Genomic DNA, 18,232 nt, shown 5'->3' with positions numbered 1-18,232 from the left:
TCAGGTCACTGGAGTTCTTCTGTAATCTAACAGCAAGGAATGTTCCTTCTAGTTACATTCCTTGTCCGATTGTAATCTATACAATCTATGCCCTTTGCAGGTATTACAACTGTCTTTGATTGATGTGTCTGTATGTAGATGTAACAGGGTTCTATTGGTGATTCCCCTTGCCACTTTATTGTTAAGCCAATGGGTTTTTGGTTTTAGTTTTGTCTTGTCTTCACCTACTCAACATGGCATCTTATTGGCTGGTTTGCGTAGCTTGCTTACGAGGGAGGATGTTTCAGTTAGAATCGTCCAAGTGAACAAGCACCAAACCAGCGGTCAGTTGTTGGTTGCAAAGCACTGTACGTCAAAATGGATTTTTATACTCCCAAGTGATGATTTCAATGTACAATTTATATCAATTTGTTTGTAAATGTTATTCGAACATCACACATAAGATGCAGCGTTTTATGGTGAATATTTGTTGTGCATTTTTGTTGTAGAGAATTCCCGCTAATACTAGCTAGCAACTTACTGTGTCTGGTGGGGGGGTTCGTATATTTTGTACAGTGCGTGAGTGCAGAGTTGGTGAGCCGTGCATTGCATGACGTGCAATTCTGTGCTGTTCCTATCAGAATAAAGCTCCATGACTGGTGCTACAAGTTGGGAGTTCGTGTCGATGATTGATTGTACACAATGCAAGAAGAGTACTGTTACATAGACAACTATTTTCAATAAACACACAGGTCACTGCTAGACAAATAATTAGGTACTGCATGAGAGTTTATTGTATTATAGCTGCATTACATGAGAAGATAAAAATGTATTTATTCAAGTTAATTTTAAAAGCTAACAACATACAATGTTTATAAGTTTTAGACATTTCAACACATCTTCAGCACCTCTAATGACGAGTTCTAAACCAAAGATAGATATTACATAAAATGTCCAGAAATGTACAGCTGTTGGATAGCTTTTAGGGAAATATAGGTTATAGAAGGACAACTAATACTGGTACCTTGAAGATATAAAGCAAGCGACTTAATAAATGTACTGACACAAATAACAAAACAAAAATCTCCATTAAGTCACATTCAAACAACCCAACAAAATTACTGAATACTATGCAAGGGCTAACATACAAAACATTTTCCAACGAATGTTAACACTAAATAAAACATGCATTATATTTATCTCCAAAAGGTCAGAATCCATCAGGATTAGTGATTCCATAACCATATCAATTAATCAGTCCCCCCCCTAAAAAGTTATATATTAATTAAGTCTACTAATTTAGCTCAAGTGATTTAAACATGTCTTCGACATGTTGGAAAGCAACAATTAAAACAAGTCTTTTGTTTTCATTCAAGATGACATTTCCCTAGCCCTAACCAGTTTAATGGCGAATTATCACAAGCCGACATAAGTTAAAAACCAACTTTTTATATTTCTATTCAAATGGTGGCACTTCAATGAATAGGCTAATGGCATGAATAATATAGCATTTTGTGTTCTGGATTTGTCAACGTGTAACAAACAGTTATAGATCAACTTTATTTAACCTACGCTCTGCACAGCATAAAGCATATGAAATGTGATGTTATAAAAATGGGCGACATGATTATAAATATATAGGCCTTTCCCTTTTGTCATAAAGTCTATGAAATGTGTATAAATGTTCTTTGTAACAGTAGCACTTCATGAACATTCTACCCTTTTCCGATGACACCCTCCAAAATAACAACAGGAGAATGGATGTCGAGCACTCCCTTCCATGCGAACGCAGATTCACAACGTACCCGAATCTAACTAAAAAGGACCTTGGGAAAGGTTCCTCACACAAAACACTAGGGTCAGTTTTTAGGTATGAATCTACACAAAATCTAACAGATCAGGTCAGGTGTCACAAAGCAGATGTCGCAATACACGACAGTGGGAGGAGGTGGATTAGTCAAAGCTTGGACGTGCACCACAATCGCTCGTTGTCATTTTCCTGACGCACCTCTAATACACGTACCCCGACGTTCTAGGCAAAACGTAGCTGTGATACTACTTCATCTAAAGCCTAAGGGAAGGAGGGTTAGGGATAGGGGAGCGATTGCAGCATCAAGGAATCAGAACGACCACTGGGGGGGGTGGATTTAGCTAGCTGCTAAGTCTTTCCTTTCTTTGCCCCTTTTTCAAATAAGGTGTTGTCAGCTCCAGCTTTGTATTGCTCCTAGCTCGGTAGGTGGGTTGGCGGTCCTAGTTGGAGTTCACAGGGTTCTGTATGCTGGGGTCCTGAGGTGCGGTGGCTGCCGGTGGAGGCGCCTCGTTACTGAAGAGCAGGGTCTTGAGGATCATCATGTAGAAGGGGCTGTAGACCTGCTTGTTGAAGTTGACCAGGCTTACGAAGGTGACCGCCAAGGAGGTGAGCTCTGGTTGGATCAGGGCCAGGCCTCCGGGCGTCGGGGGCGGATTCACGTGAGAGTTGGGCGTGGCGAGGAGCACCCGGAAGTACTGCTGGACCCTTCCCTCTGGAGAGGAACGGAGAAGAGGCACAGAACAAACAAAGTGATCAGAAAAACAGGCACGAGACAATTGTGAGCTATTCAAGCAATTCAATAAACTGGAGCAAAATTTCACACAATGTACAATTACACAGTCCATTCAGAAAGTATTCAGACCCCTTCATCCACATTTTGTTACGTTACAGCCTCATTCTAAAATTGATAACATTTGATATTAAATCCTCATCGATCTACAAACATACCCCATAATGACTGAGCGAAAAACCAGGTTTAGAAATGTGCAGGAACGACAGCAGGATCTGTTCATAGTAAATGGTTTCAAAAAATTAAGGAAAGAAACAGAAATACCTGATTTGAATAAGTATTCAGACCCTTTGCTATGAAACTTGAAATTGAGCACAGGTGCATCCTGTTTCCATTGATCATCCTTGAGATGTTTCTATAACTTGGAGTCCACCTGTGGTAAATTCAACTGATTGGACATGATTTGGAAAGGCACACACCTGTCTATATAAGGTCCACAGTTGACAGTGCATGTGTAACGGATGTGAAATGGCTAGCTAGTTAGCGGGTACGCGCTAATAGCGTTTCAATCAGTTACGTCACTTGCTCTGAAACCTAGAAGTAGTGTTTCCCCTTGCTCTGCAAGAGCCGTGGCCTTTGTGGAGCGATGGGTAACGATGCTTCGTGGGCGACCGTTGTTGATGTGTGCAGAGGGTCCCTGGTTCGCGCCCGTGTCGGGGCGAGGGGACGGTCTAAAGTTATACTGTTACATTGATGCTGTTGACCCGGATCACTGGTTGCTGCGGAAAAGGAGGAGGTTGAAAGGGGGGTGAGTGTAACGGATGTGAAATGGCTAGCTAGTTAGCGGGTACGCGCTAATAGCGTTTCAATCAGTTACGTCACTTGCTCTGAAACCTAGAAGTAGTGTTGCCCCTTGCTCTGCAAGGGCTGCGGCTTTTGTGGAGCGATGGGTAACGATGCTTCGTGGGTGACTGTTGTTGATATGTGCAGAAGGTCCCTGGTTCGCGCCCGGGTATGGGCGAGGGGACGGTTTAAAGTTATACTGTTACACGTCAGAGCAAAAACCAAGCCATGAGGTCGAAGGAATTGACAGAAGAGCATCGAGACAGGATTGTGTCAAGGCACCGATCTGGGGAAGGGTACCAAAACATTTCCGCAGCATTGAAGGTCCCCAAGAACACAGTGGCCTCCATCATTCTTAAATGGAAGAAGTTTGGAACCACCAAGACTCTTCCTAGAGCTGGCTGCCCCAGCCAAACTGAGCAATCGGGGGAGAAGGGCCTTGGTCAGGGAGGTGACCAAGAACCCGATGTTCACTCTGACAGTGCTCCTCTGTGGAGATAGGAGAACCTTCCAGAAGGACAACCTTCTGTAGCACTCCACCAATCAGGCCTTTATGTTAGAGTGGCCAGACGGAAGCCACTCCTCAGTAAAAGGCACATAACAGCCCACTTGGAGTTTGCCAACTGGCACCTAAAGGACTCTCAGACCATGAGAAACAAGATTCTCTGGTCTGATGAAATCAAGATTGAACTCTTTGGCCTGAATGCCAAGCGTCACGTCAGGAGGAAACCTGGCACCATCCCTACGGTGAAGCATGGTGGTGGCAGCATCATGCTGTGGGGATGTTTTTCAGCAGCAGGGACTGTGAGACTAGTCAGGATAAGGGAAAGATGAATGGCGCAAAGTACAGAGAGATCCTTGATGAAAACCTGCTCCAGAATGTTCAGGACCTCAGACTGGGGTGAAGTCTCTGAATGACCTTGAGTGGCCCAGCCAGAGCTCGGACTTGAACCCAAACAAACCTCTCTAGAGACCTGAAAATAGCTGTGCAGCGACGCTCCCCATCCAACCTGACAGAGCTCATGAGGATCTGCAGAGAAGAATGGGATAAACTCCCCAAATACTGGTGTGCCAAGCTTGTAGTGTCATACCCAAGAAGACTCAAGGCTGTAATCGCTGCCAAAGGTGCTTCAGAGTACTGAGTAAAGGGTCTGAATACTTATGTAAATGTGATATTTCCGTTTTTTTTATTTGTTATAAATTTACAAAATAAAAAAAATTATTAAACTGTTTTGTCATTTTGGGGTATAGTGTGTAGATTGATGAGCAAAAAAAAAACGATTTAATCAATTTTAGAATAAGGCTGTAACGTAACAAAATGTGGAAAAAGTCAAGGGGTCTGAATACTTTCCGAATGCACTGGAGCTTGGCTGAGAACATTGCATTAAATATATCAAATTAAATAGTTAGTGAGCCATGTCAGGCCATCAGGTGTCGTTTTGCTTACCCACAAGACTGCGGATAGGGTTGTTTTCCTGGGTGATGCTGGTGATCTGGCCCTTGAGTGTGACCTGGAGTTCTGGGGGCAAGGCTGGGTAGTTCCTCTCAGTCAGGGACTTGTTGAGCTCACAGCAGATCTGACCACTGACGTTCCCCAGAGCCTCTGACAGGTTAAAGTCCCTGCAGAGTGGAGGAAGTCAGTCTCAATTTTCACATTGAAATGTATGTTTGTGTGTGTTATGTAGAACCTACGGCCTGTGCATGCCCTCCAGGAGCACGCTGGCCATCCTCTTGAGGCGCTCGGCCAGTGCGGGCAGCCCCGAGATGGGCCCTCCGATGGCACTGTAGACAATGAGCAGCACGGAGGCCACGGCCTTTAGCAGCTGGAGCCTCCGCTGGAGCTCCCGCAGACGCACCTCGTCTGTCATCAGGGTCTGAGTGTGTTAAACACACACACACACACAGAGACTCAAATGGCCTTCACATATAGGGACGAATCATCAACTTAAATGACATTTTTACTTAGTCTCCCATTGACATCAATGCATGACTAAATGAACATTTGACATTAGTGGAAGTTAGGATTCACCCCATGGAGACTAGATTTTAGAAAATGGTAATTTAATAGACCTGTGGTTGTAAGTTGGTTGAGAGAGATGGTACCTTCTTTCAGACACTTGTATTCATATGGAATTCACACACATTTAAAGACACACAAAGAAACCCTCTAGGTAATAGTCTATATGCAAATAAACACCACAAATTCATTAGACCAAGAAGTATAATACACAGAAACCAACCCCTGTCAACATCCTCATTACCTCTATTTACACACACACACACATTTCCTCTGTGAACATTCAGCAACACCCTCGTCACTTGACAAACACACTGAATGTCACCTTTTCTTAATAACAAAAGTCAAGTAATCCAATGGCAATCATGATATGTCTTGAATAAGCAAATCATTATTTTGAAACCGTCTGTGTACTAAGACACTGACACACACTCCAACCCACCTCAGGCAGTGGGCTCTTGTGGTAGTCCCAGGTGAGGATGCGGATGAATCCACTGTTGAAGACCAGGAGGGGACTTGGCAGGGCTTTCCCCGCCTTCCCATGGCCGTTGGGCTGCTCCACGGTTGGCATGGAGAAAAGCACTTCCTCCAGAGAGGACTTGATCCACTCAGTGGTATGGTCCAACGCACCTGAGGAAGTTAGGACAGTAATTTGTATGGCATTTAATAGTGATTGACATCTTTCATTTAATGATGTAGAGAAATCACACCCACGCTTCACATGCTGTACATACCACAAATCAAACATTCCCTAATACCATAAAGTAGTACAGGCACCTAATTTAGGTCCCAGGAGCACACCACGTTCCAGGAGCACACCCTGTTCCAGGAGCACACCACGTTAAAAAATGAATGAATACTATGCTGACCTTTAGGCAGTCAACGGTCAAATGGATTTGTAAAGGAACAGGGAAATGATCCAAACGTCAGTCCATTGCCAATAAAATGTTCCTCATAAACAAAGGTTAATAACAACGCAGACTCACTGGGAGTCTTCTCCACGATGCTCTGGAACTTGGCCCGCTCATACTCCACTGACTGCCTCTGCAGATCGGGCCGCAGGCTCTGGATGGTAAAGTTCACCATGTCCATCTTCATCAGGTCCAGCACCCGGAAGATCTCCCTGCTCAATGTAATAACACTCTCAAAACGAATGCTTTGGATTTGGCTCCAGAAGAAACACCTAGTGACTTGCCTCAACATCTGTACTTCTAGCTTTGGAGTTTTAAAAGGATCAATTGAATTTAACAAAGGTGGACTTCAATTAAGTTAGAAACATCTCAAGGATGATCAATGGAAACAGAATACATCTGAGCTCAATTTCGATTCTCATAGCAAAGGGTGTGAATACTTACCTAAATAAGGTATTTTTTTATATATTTATTTTCTGCTTTCGCTTTGTCATTGTGGTATTGTGTGTCGATTGACTACATTTTATTTAATCCATTTTAGAATGTGGATGTAAAGTAACAAAATGTGGAAAAAGTCAAGGGGTCTGAACACTTTCCAAATGCACGGTAGCTTTAGAGAGCCAAAAGGATCCAATGGATGCCGGCCATTTATGGGGATGGCTACAATTATCCAAATAAATATTCACAAGGGTTGGAAACAAAACTTTGCCCAAACGTACTTGAACATCGACACAACGTTGTCGGGGTTCTCGCAGAGCTTCTTGACCTCGTCGTCGCGGACCGGGGCGCACAGCTTGCCCATGATGGTGACGATGTAAGAGGCCAGGCCCTGTATGTCCACCGCTTCCTTGTCCGCCTGCTGGCGAATCAGAGCCATGTCCAGCACCTCCAGAATCTGAGTCCGCAGCCGATTGGCTCCCGGGCTCAGGAACGACAGCAGGATCTGTTCATAGTAAATGGTTTCAAAAAATTAAGGAAAGAAACAATATATAGCTAGAAGATATCAATCTTAAAAGCTATTAGCCCATTTTAAATACATCCTTCTTGAGTATATTCACAATACACACACACAATTGGACAGGTGAAAGAACGGAATCCACTACATAACTGTTGCTTATGTCAGATTTGTGTCAGATCAGTGATTACTGCTCAGGGAGTTGGAAGACTTTGAAAACGTATAATTTCTAACAGGGTCATCTTCCTGAAAAGATAAGCTTTCCAACCATGGATTCATCAAGATTGATAGAGGGGAAAAGGGCCAAAGCTCACCTCTCTGATCTCCTCCAGCAGTTTGATGGCGTGCTCATACTCTGGTGGGTCATCATTCAGCTCAGACTCCAGGCTATCCCAGAAGGCCTTGTGAACTATATCTTTGACTTGCTTCTCCAAACTGAAAAGGAGAATTGAATATCATCAGTTGTCAATTGGCATTTGAGTAGCCCAAGTGATGGCCATGTTCACTGGGTGTCCATTTTGAGGTGGTAGGTACCTGTTCTGAGGTAGGTGGGGCTGCTCCACACGGAAGTCACGGTTGACGATGATCTCGTGGGCCAGGGTCAGGTTGGACAGGTCCCGGGCAGAAGACATGACATCATCCAGTGTTATAGTTTTGGGCGGGCTAGCTGTAAATAGGGGGCATAAAAATAAAAACAAAAACAAAGTGTTGAGAGTAGCCATTTTGGCGTTTGAAAGCTCAACCAAAGTGGGGAGAGGGTACACAGTGTTGCATTCCGATTCTCTATACTCCTCCAAAAGTGATGACAACACCAATCCAATGTTTTTAAATCAATGATGGGAAGTGTGCAAGTGCACACTTTCTGGAAAACGGTAGGAAATGGAAATGCAATTTTTAGAGTGACATTTTAACAAGCAGTCCTACTAGACAGGGAGGAAGGAGATCTACTCACAGGAGGGCGAGCTGTGCTTGCTGCTGGAGCAGTCACTGGTGAAGCTCTGGCGGGAGCAGTCAAAGTCGCTGGCAGACGTGATGCTGTTACAGCGGTCCGACGACGACTCGGCGTCGCTGCTGGCGTCCTCGCTGCCAGTGGTGGACATGGAGGTGGGCCGCTCGTCAGTCCCAGGCATGGCGTCCTCGCTGCCAGTGGTGGACATGGAGGTGGGCCGCTCGTCAGTCCCAGGCATGGCGGACTAGCGCTGCAGGCAGGCACAGCAGTCATGCATGCATGTATAAATGCAGCATTATTTAAGCCTACATGAGTACTGTAACATGTGGTTTGAATGCACTGGAATGTACCCACAAGTTTCTCTTATGGAAAAATAAGGGGTTTCTAAGTCTTGTGTAGTGGGGGTCAGGCAGTTGTAGCCAGAGCCTTGAGTTTGAGCTTACATTCATTATCTAGCTATGTAGCCTATAAAAGGCTCTGGACTAGCCATTAGCTAGTTTAACCTAGCTTAACCTCCCTTTCCAAAGTCTGAGGTCCCCCAAGAAAAACAATTGCACTACCTTACTGAAGACACTACTCCGATCTTTCAACTGCCTCTTTTTGGTTTGGTGTGTTACCATTACCATGTGTGTGTGTGTGTGTGTTTTTTCCTGTGTTCCTGTTGCTAGGAGAGGCAGGGTGTAAAACACCACAGGACAGTATAACAGCTGTTAGGCCAGAGTGGCCATGGAAACAGGAGGGCCATCCACTTGTGCCCCAGTTAAGATAAAAGGATCAACACACACACAATTTCCAAAATGATTCAGACATTAGTTGACTTAAAAGATGGTGCTGATAAAAAAAAAAAAGAGGGATATTATTACCATAGTTCAGCCTACTTCTGCAATAACAAAACAAAGGGACAGTGTTATGAATGGGATTAAATGCGTCTCCGGGGTAACATGATAACAGCGGGATGCTCAGCCAACCGTCCACAGATCCAGTTACACTTCACGGCTTAGTTGAACAGGGTAATCATTCTCGTGTACCGCACATCGGTCCAAGCAACATAAAGGCACCCTTCCAGCCATCCCGTCATTGAGATCAAGTAAACAACTTGGCCTACACTTTTTAGAACAATAAGTGTTGTTGAGGCAAAGCACTTGAATTTAGGCCAATAGTTTAAAAATGGACCTTAAAACATTCCAATTCACTATGTCGAACTACTAGGCCAACATGCCAAATACAGAAGACACAGAATCAGACGTGTGTTGCCCTGTTGGGCTATCTGGCAAAGAAAACACCAACAACTCCAGTCCAGAGAGCTAGGTGGTGCTTCCTTCTTATGGAGGAAGGCTGTGACTTTATAGTCTATGCCTGTGTGTAGTCTCAGTCATGACCTTCATCGTCATTCTCCTGTCAGACATGGCAAGGTCATAACCCATATCTCAACGGTCACAAGAGAAAGGGAACGTCTGAAGTTGTTTGATACAGTGCATCCGGAAAGCATTCAGACCCCTTCACTTTTTACACATTTTGTTCCGTTACAGACTTATTCTAAAATTGATTAAATTGTTTCCCCCCTCAATCTACACACAATACCCCATAATGACAAAGCAAAATCAAGTTGTAGAAACACCTCAAGGATGATCAATGGAAACAGGATGGACCGGATCTTCATTTCAAATCTGATAGCAAAGTGTCTGAATACTTATGTAAATAAAGTATGTTTTTTTATTTTTAATATATTTGCATTATTTTTTTTTTAACTGTTTTCTCTTTGTCATTATGGGGTACTGTGTGTAGATTGAGGGGGAAAAAATATTTATTTAATTTTAAAACAAGGCTGTAATGTAACAAAATGTGGAAAAGGTCAAGGGGTCTGAATACTTTCCGAATGCACTGTATTTGCTTTCTAGATCAGCCCATGTTTATTGTGATGCCTGAAGTGATGTGCCCAGTCCTACTAATGAAGGATAAATAGGCAGGTGATTCAGAGAGAATTCATAAAGCAAATGCAAGTCAAAGCATTTAAAAATTACTGCATCCCATTAGCTTGCTTAGACACAGAGGGATTGATAAGGCAACCCAGCACAAGGATCTACGCTGAACTTATCATTATAAAAACAAATCTTCCAAGGAACATGTGTGCGCCTAAATAGAAAAATGTTGGCGCACACAAAGACATTTAGGAGCACAATGGAAAATAGTTGAGGTAATAAAGCTAGAATAATTTATATTTCTAGGCACACTGGTGCTCCTAAATTTAAATTCCAGGTCGCACAGCAACATATTTAGGCGCATGTGTGAGTAAAATGGTTGCACTGTAGAGCCCTGAACCAGGAGGAAAAGGAACTGTACATAGGGTTACAGAGCAGGGATTGAGATGAAGGTCTGAAAGGCATTCGCCCATCGGCCAAGTCAGGAGTATTTTGAATGGCCGAAGATTATGATCAAGTATGATCATTTCAAGCTATTTTCCCCTAGACAGGAACCAGAGAAACTAGAAAGACCAGACAACTGGAATTCTTAGCATTTTGGTTGTTAACAGTAAAAAATAATATCAAATGCCCATTGTGACAACCACAGAGCAGGCTCAACTTGCACGGCTGCTCAGGTCACTTGCACTGGGAAATACGGTAACCGTTAATGTCAATCCCTGCAGAGCAACTGACACTTCACCACCACTTGACACTGCACAGTGGATATAAATAGCCTAGGATATGTCTATTACTGTAGTTAGGCGAGTTAGTTCGATATGATCACATTACAATCACAAAGCGTCCTGTATCCACATGAAGACAAAATAGCTATCCTTGTGTGTGCAGTGCACAGACTATATCAGTGAACAACTGTGGGGAAAATAGCTTTCCATTGCAACGCTGTCATTGGTTGATTCCCCATCGCTTTGTCTAAACAGACTGTTACCATGGTTATGCCATGGATTAGCAGTCTGACCGAAGTTGCCCTAAAAAAGACGCAGTAGGCTCTACAAGCCAGGATGTTGAATTAAATTATATTTACACTTACTTTACCAGTTGTACATGCTGTTGATCCTTTTGGAGTTAGGTGATGGAGATAGGGTATCCACAGGAAAGGGTTGTTTACCCAACTTTTTGCGGTGTCGGTAGTTTCTGTAACTTGTATTTTCAAAAATCAGCAGACAACTGGTAAAGTACAGTCGTGGCCAAAAGTTTTGAGAATGACACAAATATTAATTTTCACAAAGTCTGCTGCCTCAGTTTGTATGATGGCAATTTGAATATACTCCAGAATGTTATGAAGAGTGATCAGATGAATTGCAATTAATTGCAAAGTCCCCCGTTGCCATGCAAATGAACTGAATCCCCCCAAAAACATTTCCACTGCATTTCAGCCCTGCCACAAAAGGACCAGCTGACATGTCAGTGATTCTCTCGTTAACACAGGTGAGAGTGTTGACGAGGACAAGGCTGGAGATCACGCTGTCATGCTGATTGAGTTTGAATAACAGACTGGAAGCTTCAAAAGGAGGGTGGTGCTTGGAATCATTGTTCTTCCTCTGTCAATCATGGTTACCTGCAAGGAAGCATGTGCCGTCATCATTGCTTTGCAGAAACGGGCTTCACAAGCAAGGATATTGCTGCCAGTAAGATTGCACCTAAATCAACCATTTATCGGATCATCAAGAACTTCAAGGAGAGCGGTTCAATTGTTGTGAAGAAGGCTTCAGGGCACCCAAGAAAGTCCAGCAAGCGCCAGGACCGTCTCCTAAAGTTGATTCAGCTGCAGGATCGGGGCACCACCAGTACAGAGCTTGCTCAGGAATGGCAGCAGGCAGGTGTGAGTGCATCTGCACACACAGTGAGGCGAAGACTCACTCTCTCCAGGAAAAACATCAGGGACAGACTGATATTCTGCAAAGGTACAGGGATTGGACTGCTGTCATTTTCTCTGATGAATCCCCTTTCCGATTGTTTGGGGCATCCGGAAAAAAGCTTGCCGGAGAAGACAAGGTGAGCTCTACCATCAGTCCTGTGTCATGCCAACAGCAGAGCGTCCTGAGACCTCCCATGTGTGGGGTTGCTTCTCAGCCAAGGTAGTGGGATCACTCACAATTTTGCCTAAGAACACAGCCATGAATAAAGAATGGTACCAACACATCCTCCGAGAGCAACTTCTCCCAACCATCCAGGAACAGTTTGGTGACGAACAATGCTTTTTCCAGCATGATGGAGCACCTTGCCATAAGGCAAAAGTGATAACTAAGTGGCTCGGGGAACAAAACATCAATATTTTGGGTCCATGGCCAGGAAACTCCCCAGACCTTAATCCCATTGAGAACTTGTGGTCAATCCTCAAGAGGCGGGTGGACAAACAAAACCCCACAAATTCAGACAAACTCCAAGCATTGATTATGCAAGAATGGGCTGCCATCAGTCAGGATGTGGCCCAGAAGTTAATTGACAGCATGCCAGGGCGGATTGCAGAGGTCTTGAAAAAGAAGGGTCAACACTGCAAATATTGACTCTTTGCATCAACTTCATGTAATTGTCAATAAAAGCCTTTGACACTTTTGAAATGCTTGTAATTATACTTCAATATTCCATAGTAACATCTGGCAAAAATATCTAAAGACACTGAAGCAGCATACTTTGTGGAAATTAATATTTGTGTCATTCTCAAAACTTTTGGACACGACTGTACAGTACCAGTCAAGACTTTGGACACACCTACTCATTCCAGGGTATCTTTATTTTTACTATATTGTAGAATAATAGCGAAGACATCACAACTATGAAATAACACATATGGAATCATGTAGTAACCACAACAAGTGTTTGAACAATTCCAAAAAAATTTTTTGGGGGGGATTCTTCAAAGTAGCCACCCTTTGCCTTGACAGCTTTGCACACTCTTGGCATTCTCTCAAACAGCTTCATGAGGTAGTCACCTGGAATGCAATTCAATTAACAGGTGTGCCTTATTAAAAAGTTCATTTGTGGAATTTCTTTCCTTCTTAATGCGTTTGAGCCAATCAGTTGTGTTGAGACAAGGTAGGGTGGTATACAGAAGATAGGGCTTTTTGGTAAAAAAACAAGTCCATTTTATGGCAAGAACAGCTCAAATAAGCAAAGAGAAATGACAGTCCATCATTACTATTAAGACATGAAGGTCAGTCAATGAAAGAAAATGTGCAGTTGCAAAAACCATCCAGCGCTATGATGAAACTGACTCTCATGAGGATCGCCACAATAAAGGAAGACCCAGAGTTACCTCTACTGCAGAGGATAAGTTCATTAGAGTTACCAGCCTCAAATTGCAGCCCAAATAAATGCTTCTCAGAGTTCAAGTAACAGACACATCTCAACATCAACTGTTCAGAGGAGACTGTGTGAATCAGGCCTTCGTGGTTCAAACTAGAAGCACAAGCATTTCGCTACACTCACATTAACATCTGCTAACCATGTGTATGTGACAATAAAACATGTATTTGATTGAATTGCTGCAACGAAAAAACACTACTGAAGGACACCAATAAGAAGAGACTTGCTTGGGCCAAGAAACACGAGCAATGGATATTAGACCGGTGGAAATCTGTCCTTTGGTCTGATGAGTCCAAATTTGAGATCTTTGGTTACAACCGCTGTGTCTTTGTGAGACGCAGAGTAGGTGAACAGATCTCCGCATGTGTGGTTCCCACCGTGAAGCATGGAGGAGGAGAAGACGTGATGGTGTGGGGGTGCTTTGCTGGTGACACTGTCAGTGATTTATTTAGAATTCAAGGCACACTTAACCAGCATGGCTACCACAGCATTCTGCAGCAATAGGCCATCCTATCTGGTTTGCGCTTAGTGGGACTATCATTTGTTTTTCAACAGGACAATGACCCAACACCCCTCCAGGCTGTGTAAGGGCTATTTGACCAAGAAGGAGAGTGATGGAGTGCTGCATCAGATGACTTGGCCTCCACAATCACCCAACCTCAACCCAATTGAGATGGTTTGGGATGAGTTGGACCGCAGAGTGAAGGAAAAGCAGCCAACAGGTGGACAGCATATGTTGGAACTCCTTCAAGACTGTTGGAAAAGCATTCCAGGTGAAACTGGTTGAGAGAATGCCAAGCGTGTGCAAAGCTGTCATCAAGGCAAAGGGTGGCTACTTTGAAGAATCTAAAATACAACATGTTTTTACTTGTTTAACACTTTTGGTTACTACATGATACCATGTGTTATTTCATCGTGTGTCTTCACTATTAAAAATAAAGAAACCCCCTTGAATGAGTAGGTGTCCAAACTTTTGAATGATACTGTACATTCAAATTAAGTATATTCAAACGTTTGAGGGAATGTTCACAAAAAGTGAGCCTGCATGTTAGAGACGGATTCATTCACTCTCGGATTCGTAGAGGCTATCCGTCGCTCAGCCCTACAAGGCTGGTTACAGCAAAGGGCATCCTCAGTTAAACTGCAATACACTGTACGAGCTGCATGCACAAAACAATATATCCACACACGCGTCACTGATAAGTACACGTGATCCTGCAGCACCAAAACAAGAGAGCTGGACAAGACTGAGAAGAGAGCTGCTTGTGCCAAAAGAAACGCAAGACAATAACTATGTCGCTGAAGTGGTTTTAATTGATTGCAAAGCATGTTGATCCTCGCATCTAGTTACACAGGGAGACTTGTACTGAAGCTACCAACTCCAATTAAAATGTCGCTACAAGCAATAGTTGTTATTGTTACGGATGAAGTTACAAGCGCGATCGTGCAAGCGTAGCAGGCTAACGACGTTAGATTAATCTGACAAGGAGCTAAATGGCCTTTTAACAGCTAGAAGATATACATTGTTATTCATTTATTTGTAAACAACAATGCTAACGCTAAATCACCCATTTCTAATGGGTTCAAGTTTGTAACTAACGTTACGATTACATACATCCAGCTCAATCACACCAACAAGGATAAACATGACCCAAACAATACATTGGTAACTAGCAACATCATAGTATAGGTGACTGTTGACAAGCTCAAAGGGTTTCGCTATCTAGCTAAGTTCCCAACTAGCATGTGCTAATGCTAACAAAAATATACGTCGAAATATAGCTATGTTTTACCTTTTTCACGTCTCCGCCGTGGGAGACTAGGTTATACACCAAAAGAGTGGTTTGTAAAGGAGGTTGAGTCTAGTTAGCTGACGGCACTTTAGTATTTTTAAAGGTCCAAGACCACAGCTGGCTTGCTGTTCGATTTGGGCTAAACCGTTCAGTAGCGGTGGGGGGTACTTTGTTGGGCAACGTTAATACAAACCTAAACCGTATATACAAACAGCAATTTATGGATAGATAGCTATCATTATATAACGAATACATGTTTCATTCATCTCAATATATGGTATTATCCCCGGATTTAGCTCACTGAAAGAAAATATCCACTTCGATATATGACACGTCCATTGTTTACAGTACAAGTACCTCCCTTTCCTTCTCGATGAATGGTAGGCTCTGCTTCACATGGGACTTCTTTGTTTACGGATGTGATGTTTGTGAAAGATTAAATACATTTTTACAAAACATTCAACAATACATGATGACACATACATTGTTTTTTATATTTAGTATCCAGTACATGACATATCGAACTTGTTATCTGGGATCCTTGGGGCGTCCCTACCCCTAAAACCCTATCCAAAGATTTATAACTAACCCCTAAGCATTTTACATTACAACTTCAATAGGGGAGGGGTTAGGGACGTCCCAGGGACCCTGTTTAACCGTGTGGAAAATTCCTCTCACAACTTTACTTGTCACCTCCCCTTTTCAAGGATACTCAAAGCCACAGTAAGGACACAACCAGTTGATTTATTTTTTACATTTGACCTTTATTTAACTAGGCAAGTCAGTTAAGAACAAATTATTATTTATAATTGCGGCCTACCCCGGCCGATCCCGGATAACACTGGGCCAATTGTGCACCACCCTATGGGACTCCCAATCACGGCCGGATGTGATACAGCCTGGAGTCAAACCAGGAACTGTAGGAACACCTCTTGCACTGAGATGCAGTGCCTTAGACCGCTGCGCCACTCGTCTGTGCTGTGCAGTAAGGTTGTATGGTTTCTTTTGTTTTGTGCTGGTAGGTAAACAATGCAAAAACATATACATGCAAAAGGATTGCTCCGTTTGACCAGCAGAAAAACTACAATGGCCCAATCTCCTATATGGGCATTGGTGAATGAGGGCATATTCTGAACTGATCAACCAGGTGGAAATGATGTGGCTCCTGTGAGGCTGTCAACATTAATTTTGTAAACTTGATTTTCAAATCTACTAAATACTTATTTTTTATTTATTTATTGTATTTACCCTATTTATTGCAAGTATTTTTTTCTCACATCCATTCCAATTCTAACAATAGAGAACAGTATCATCATGTTAATGGTCAGCATTTTACATGACATGATGTATGTAGACAGCATTTTACATGACATGATGTATGTAGACAGCATTTTACATGACATGATGTATGTGGACAGCATTTTACATTACATGATGTATGTGGACGCATTTTACATGACATGATGTATGTGGACGCATTTTACATTACATGATGTATGTGGACAGCATTTTACATTACATGATGTATGTAGACAGTATTTTACATTACATGATGTATGTAGACAGCATTTTACATGACATGATGTATGTGGACGCATTTTACATTACATGATGTATGTGGACAGTATTTTACATTACATGATGTATGTGGACAGTATTTTACATTACATGATGTATGTGGACAGCATTTTACATGACATTATGTATGTGGACAGCATTTTACATGACATTATGTATGTGGACAGCATTTTACATGACATGATGTATGTGGACAGCATTTTACATTACATGATGTATGTGGACAGTATTTTACATTACATGATGTATGTGGACAGCATTTTACATGACATGATGTATGTGGACGCATTTTACATTACATGATGTATGTGGACAGCATTTTACATGACATTATGTATGTGGACAGCATTTTACATGACATTATGTATGTGGACAGCATTTTACATGACATGTTGTATGTGGACAGCATTTTACATTACATTATGTATGTGGACAGCATTTTACATTACATGATGTATGTGGACAGCATTTTACATTACATTATGTATGTGGACAGCATTTTACATTACATGATGTATGTGGACAGCATTTTACATTACATTATGTATGTGGACAGCATTTTACATTACATGATGTATGTGGACAGCATTTTACATTACATGATGTATGTGGACGCATTTTACATGACATTATGTATGTGGACAGTATTTTACATGACATGTTGTATGTGGACAGCATTTTACATTACATGTTGTATGTGGACAGCATTTTACATTACATGATGTATGTGGACAGCATTTTACATGACATTATGTATGTGGACAGCATTTTACATGACATGTTGTATGTGGACAGCATTTTACATTACATTATGTATGTGGACAGCATTTTACATTACATGATGTATGTGGACAGCATTTTACATTACATGATGTATGTGGACAGCATTTTACATTTCATTATGTATGTGGACAACATTTTACATTACATTATGTATGTGGACTCATTTTACATTACATGATGTATGTGGGTAGCATTTTACATTACATGAGCATGTTGAGAGCTTGGTGTCCACATTGGTGTCCACATCACCAACGAACTATCATTGTCCAAACACCAAGACAGTCGTGAAGAGGGCACGACAATGCCTTTTCCCCCTCAAGAGACTGAAAACATTTGGCATGGGTCTTCAGATCAGCTGCACCATCGAGAGCATCCTGAACGGTTGCATCACCTCCTGGTAAGGCAACTGATCGGCCTCCGACCATAAGGCACTACAGAGGGTAGTGCGTACGGCCCAGTACATCACTGGGGCCAAGCTTCCTGCCATCCAGGACCTCTATACCAGGCGTGTCAGAGGAAGGCCCTAAAAATTGCCAAAGACTCCAGCCACCCTAGTCATAGACTGTTCTCTCTGCTACCGCATGGCAAGCGGTAAGTCT

The 18,232-nt window shown here is 42.5% G+C and overlaps 1 protein-coding gene across 7 annotated transcripts; it reads right to left on the bottom strand.

Moving 5' to 3' along the window:
- Positions 1-750: 750 nt before the first annotated feature.
- LOC139533826 (T-complex protein 11-like protein 2) lies at positions 751-15,591 on the bottom strand. 7 transcript variants are annotated; one of them, XM_071332238.1, is made up of 12 exons: positions 15,273-15,582; positions 11,204-11,307; positions 8,390-8,444; positions 8,198-8,317; positions 7,780-7,912; positions 7,560-7,680; positions 7,010-7,233; positions 6,366-6,502; positions 5,822-6,009; positions 5,055-5,236; positions 4,810-4,982; positions 751-2,501 (listed from the first exon to the last, which is right to left on the bottom strand). In XM_071332238.1, the coding sequence occupies exons 3-12, from the start codon at positions 8,430-8,432 to the stop codon at positions 2,230-2,232; spliced, it is 1,593 nt and encodes a 530-aa protein (XP_071188339.1). In that variant the 5' UTR covers positions 8,433-8,444; positions 11,204-11,307; positions 15,273-15,582; the 3' UTR covers positions 751-2,229. The 7 variants fall into 7 exon arrangements, with proteins under 7 accessions (XP_071188339.1, XP_071188336.1, XP_071188335.1 ...); XM_071332235.1 differs by having other exon boundaries at positions 8,198-8,444; positions 11,204-11,313; XM_071332234.1 differs by having other exon boundaries at positions 8,198-8,444.
- Between the last annotated feature and the right edge of the window lie 2,641 nt (positions 15,592-18,232).

The sequence above is a fragment of the Salvelinus alpinus genome, chromosome 11 (assembly GCF_045679555.1).
Source record: "Salvelinus alpinus chromosome 11, SLU_Salpinus.1, whole genome shotgun sequence".
Lineage (NCBI taxonomy): Eukaryota > Metazoa > Chordata > Actinopteri > Salmoniformes > Salmonidae > Salvelinus > Salvelinus alpinus.
This window is presented reverse-complemented; position numbering and strand designations above follow the sequence as displayed.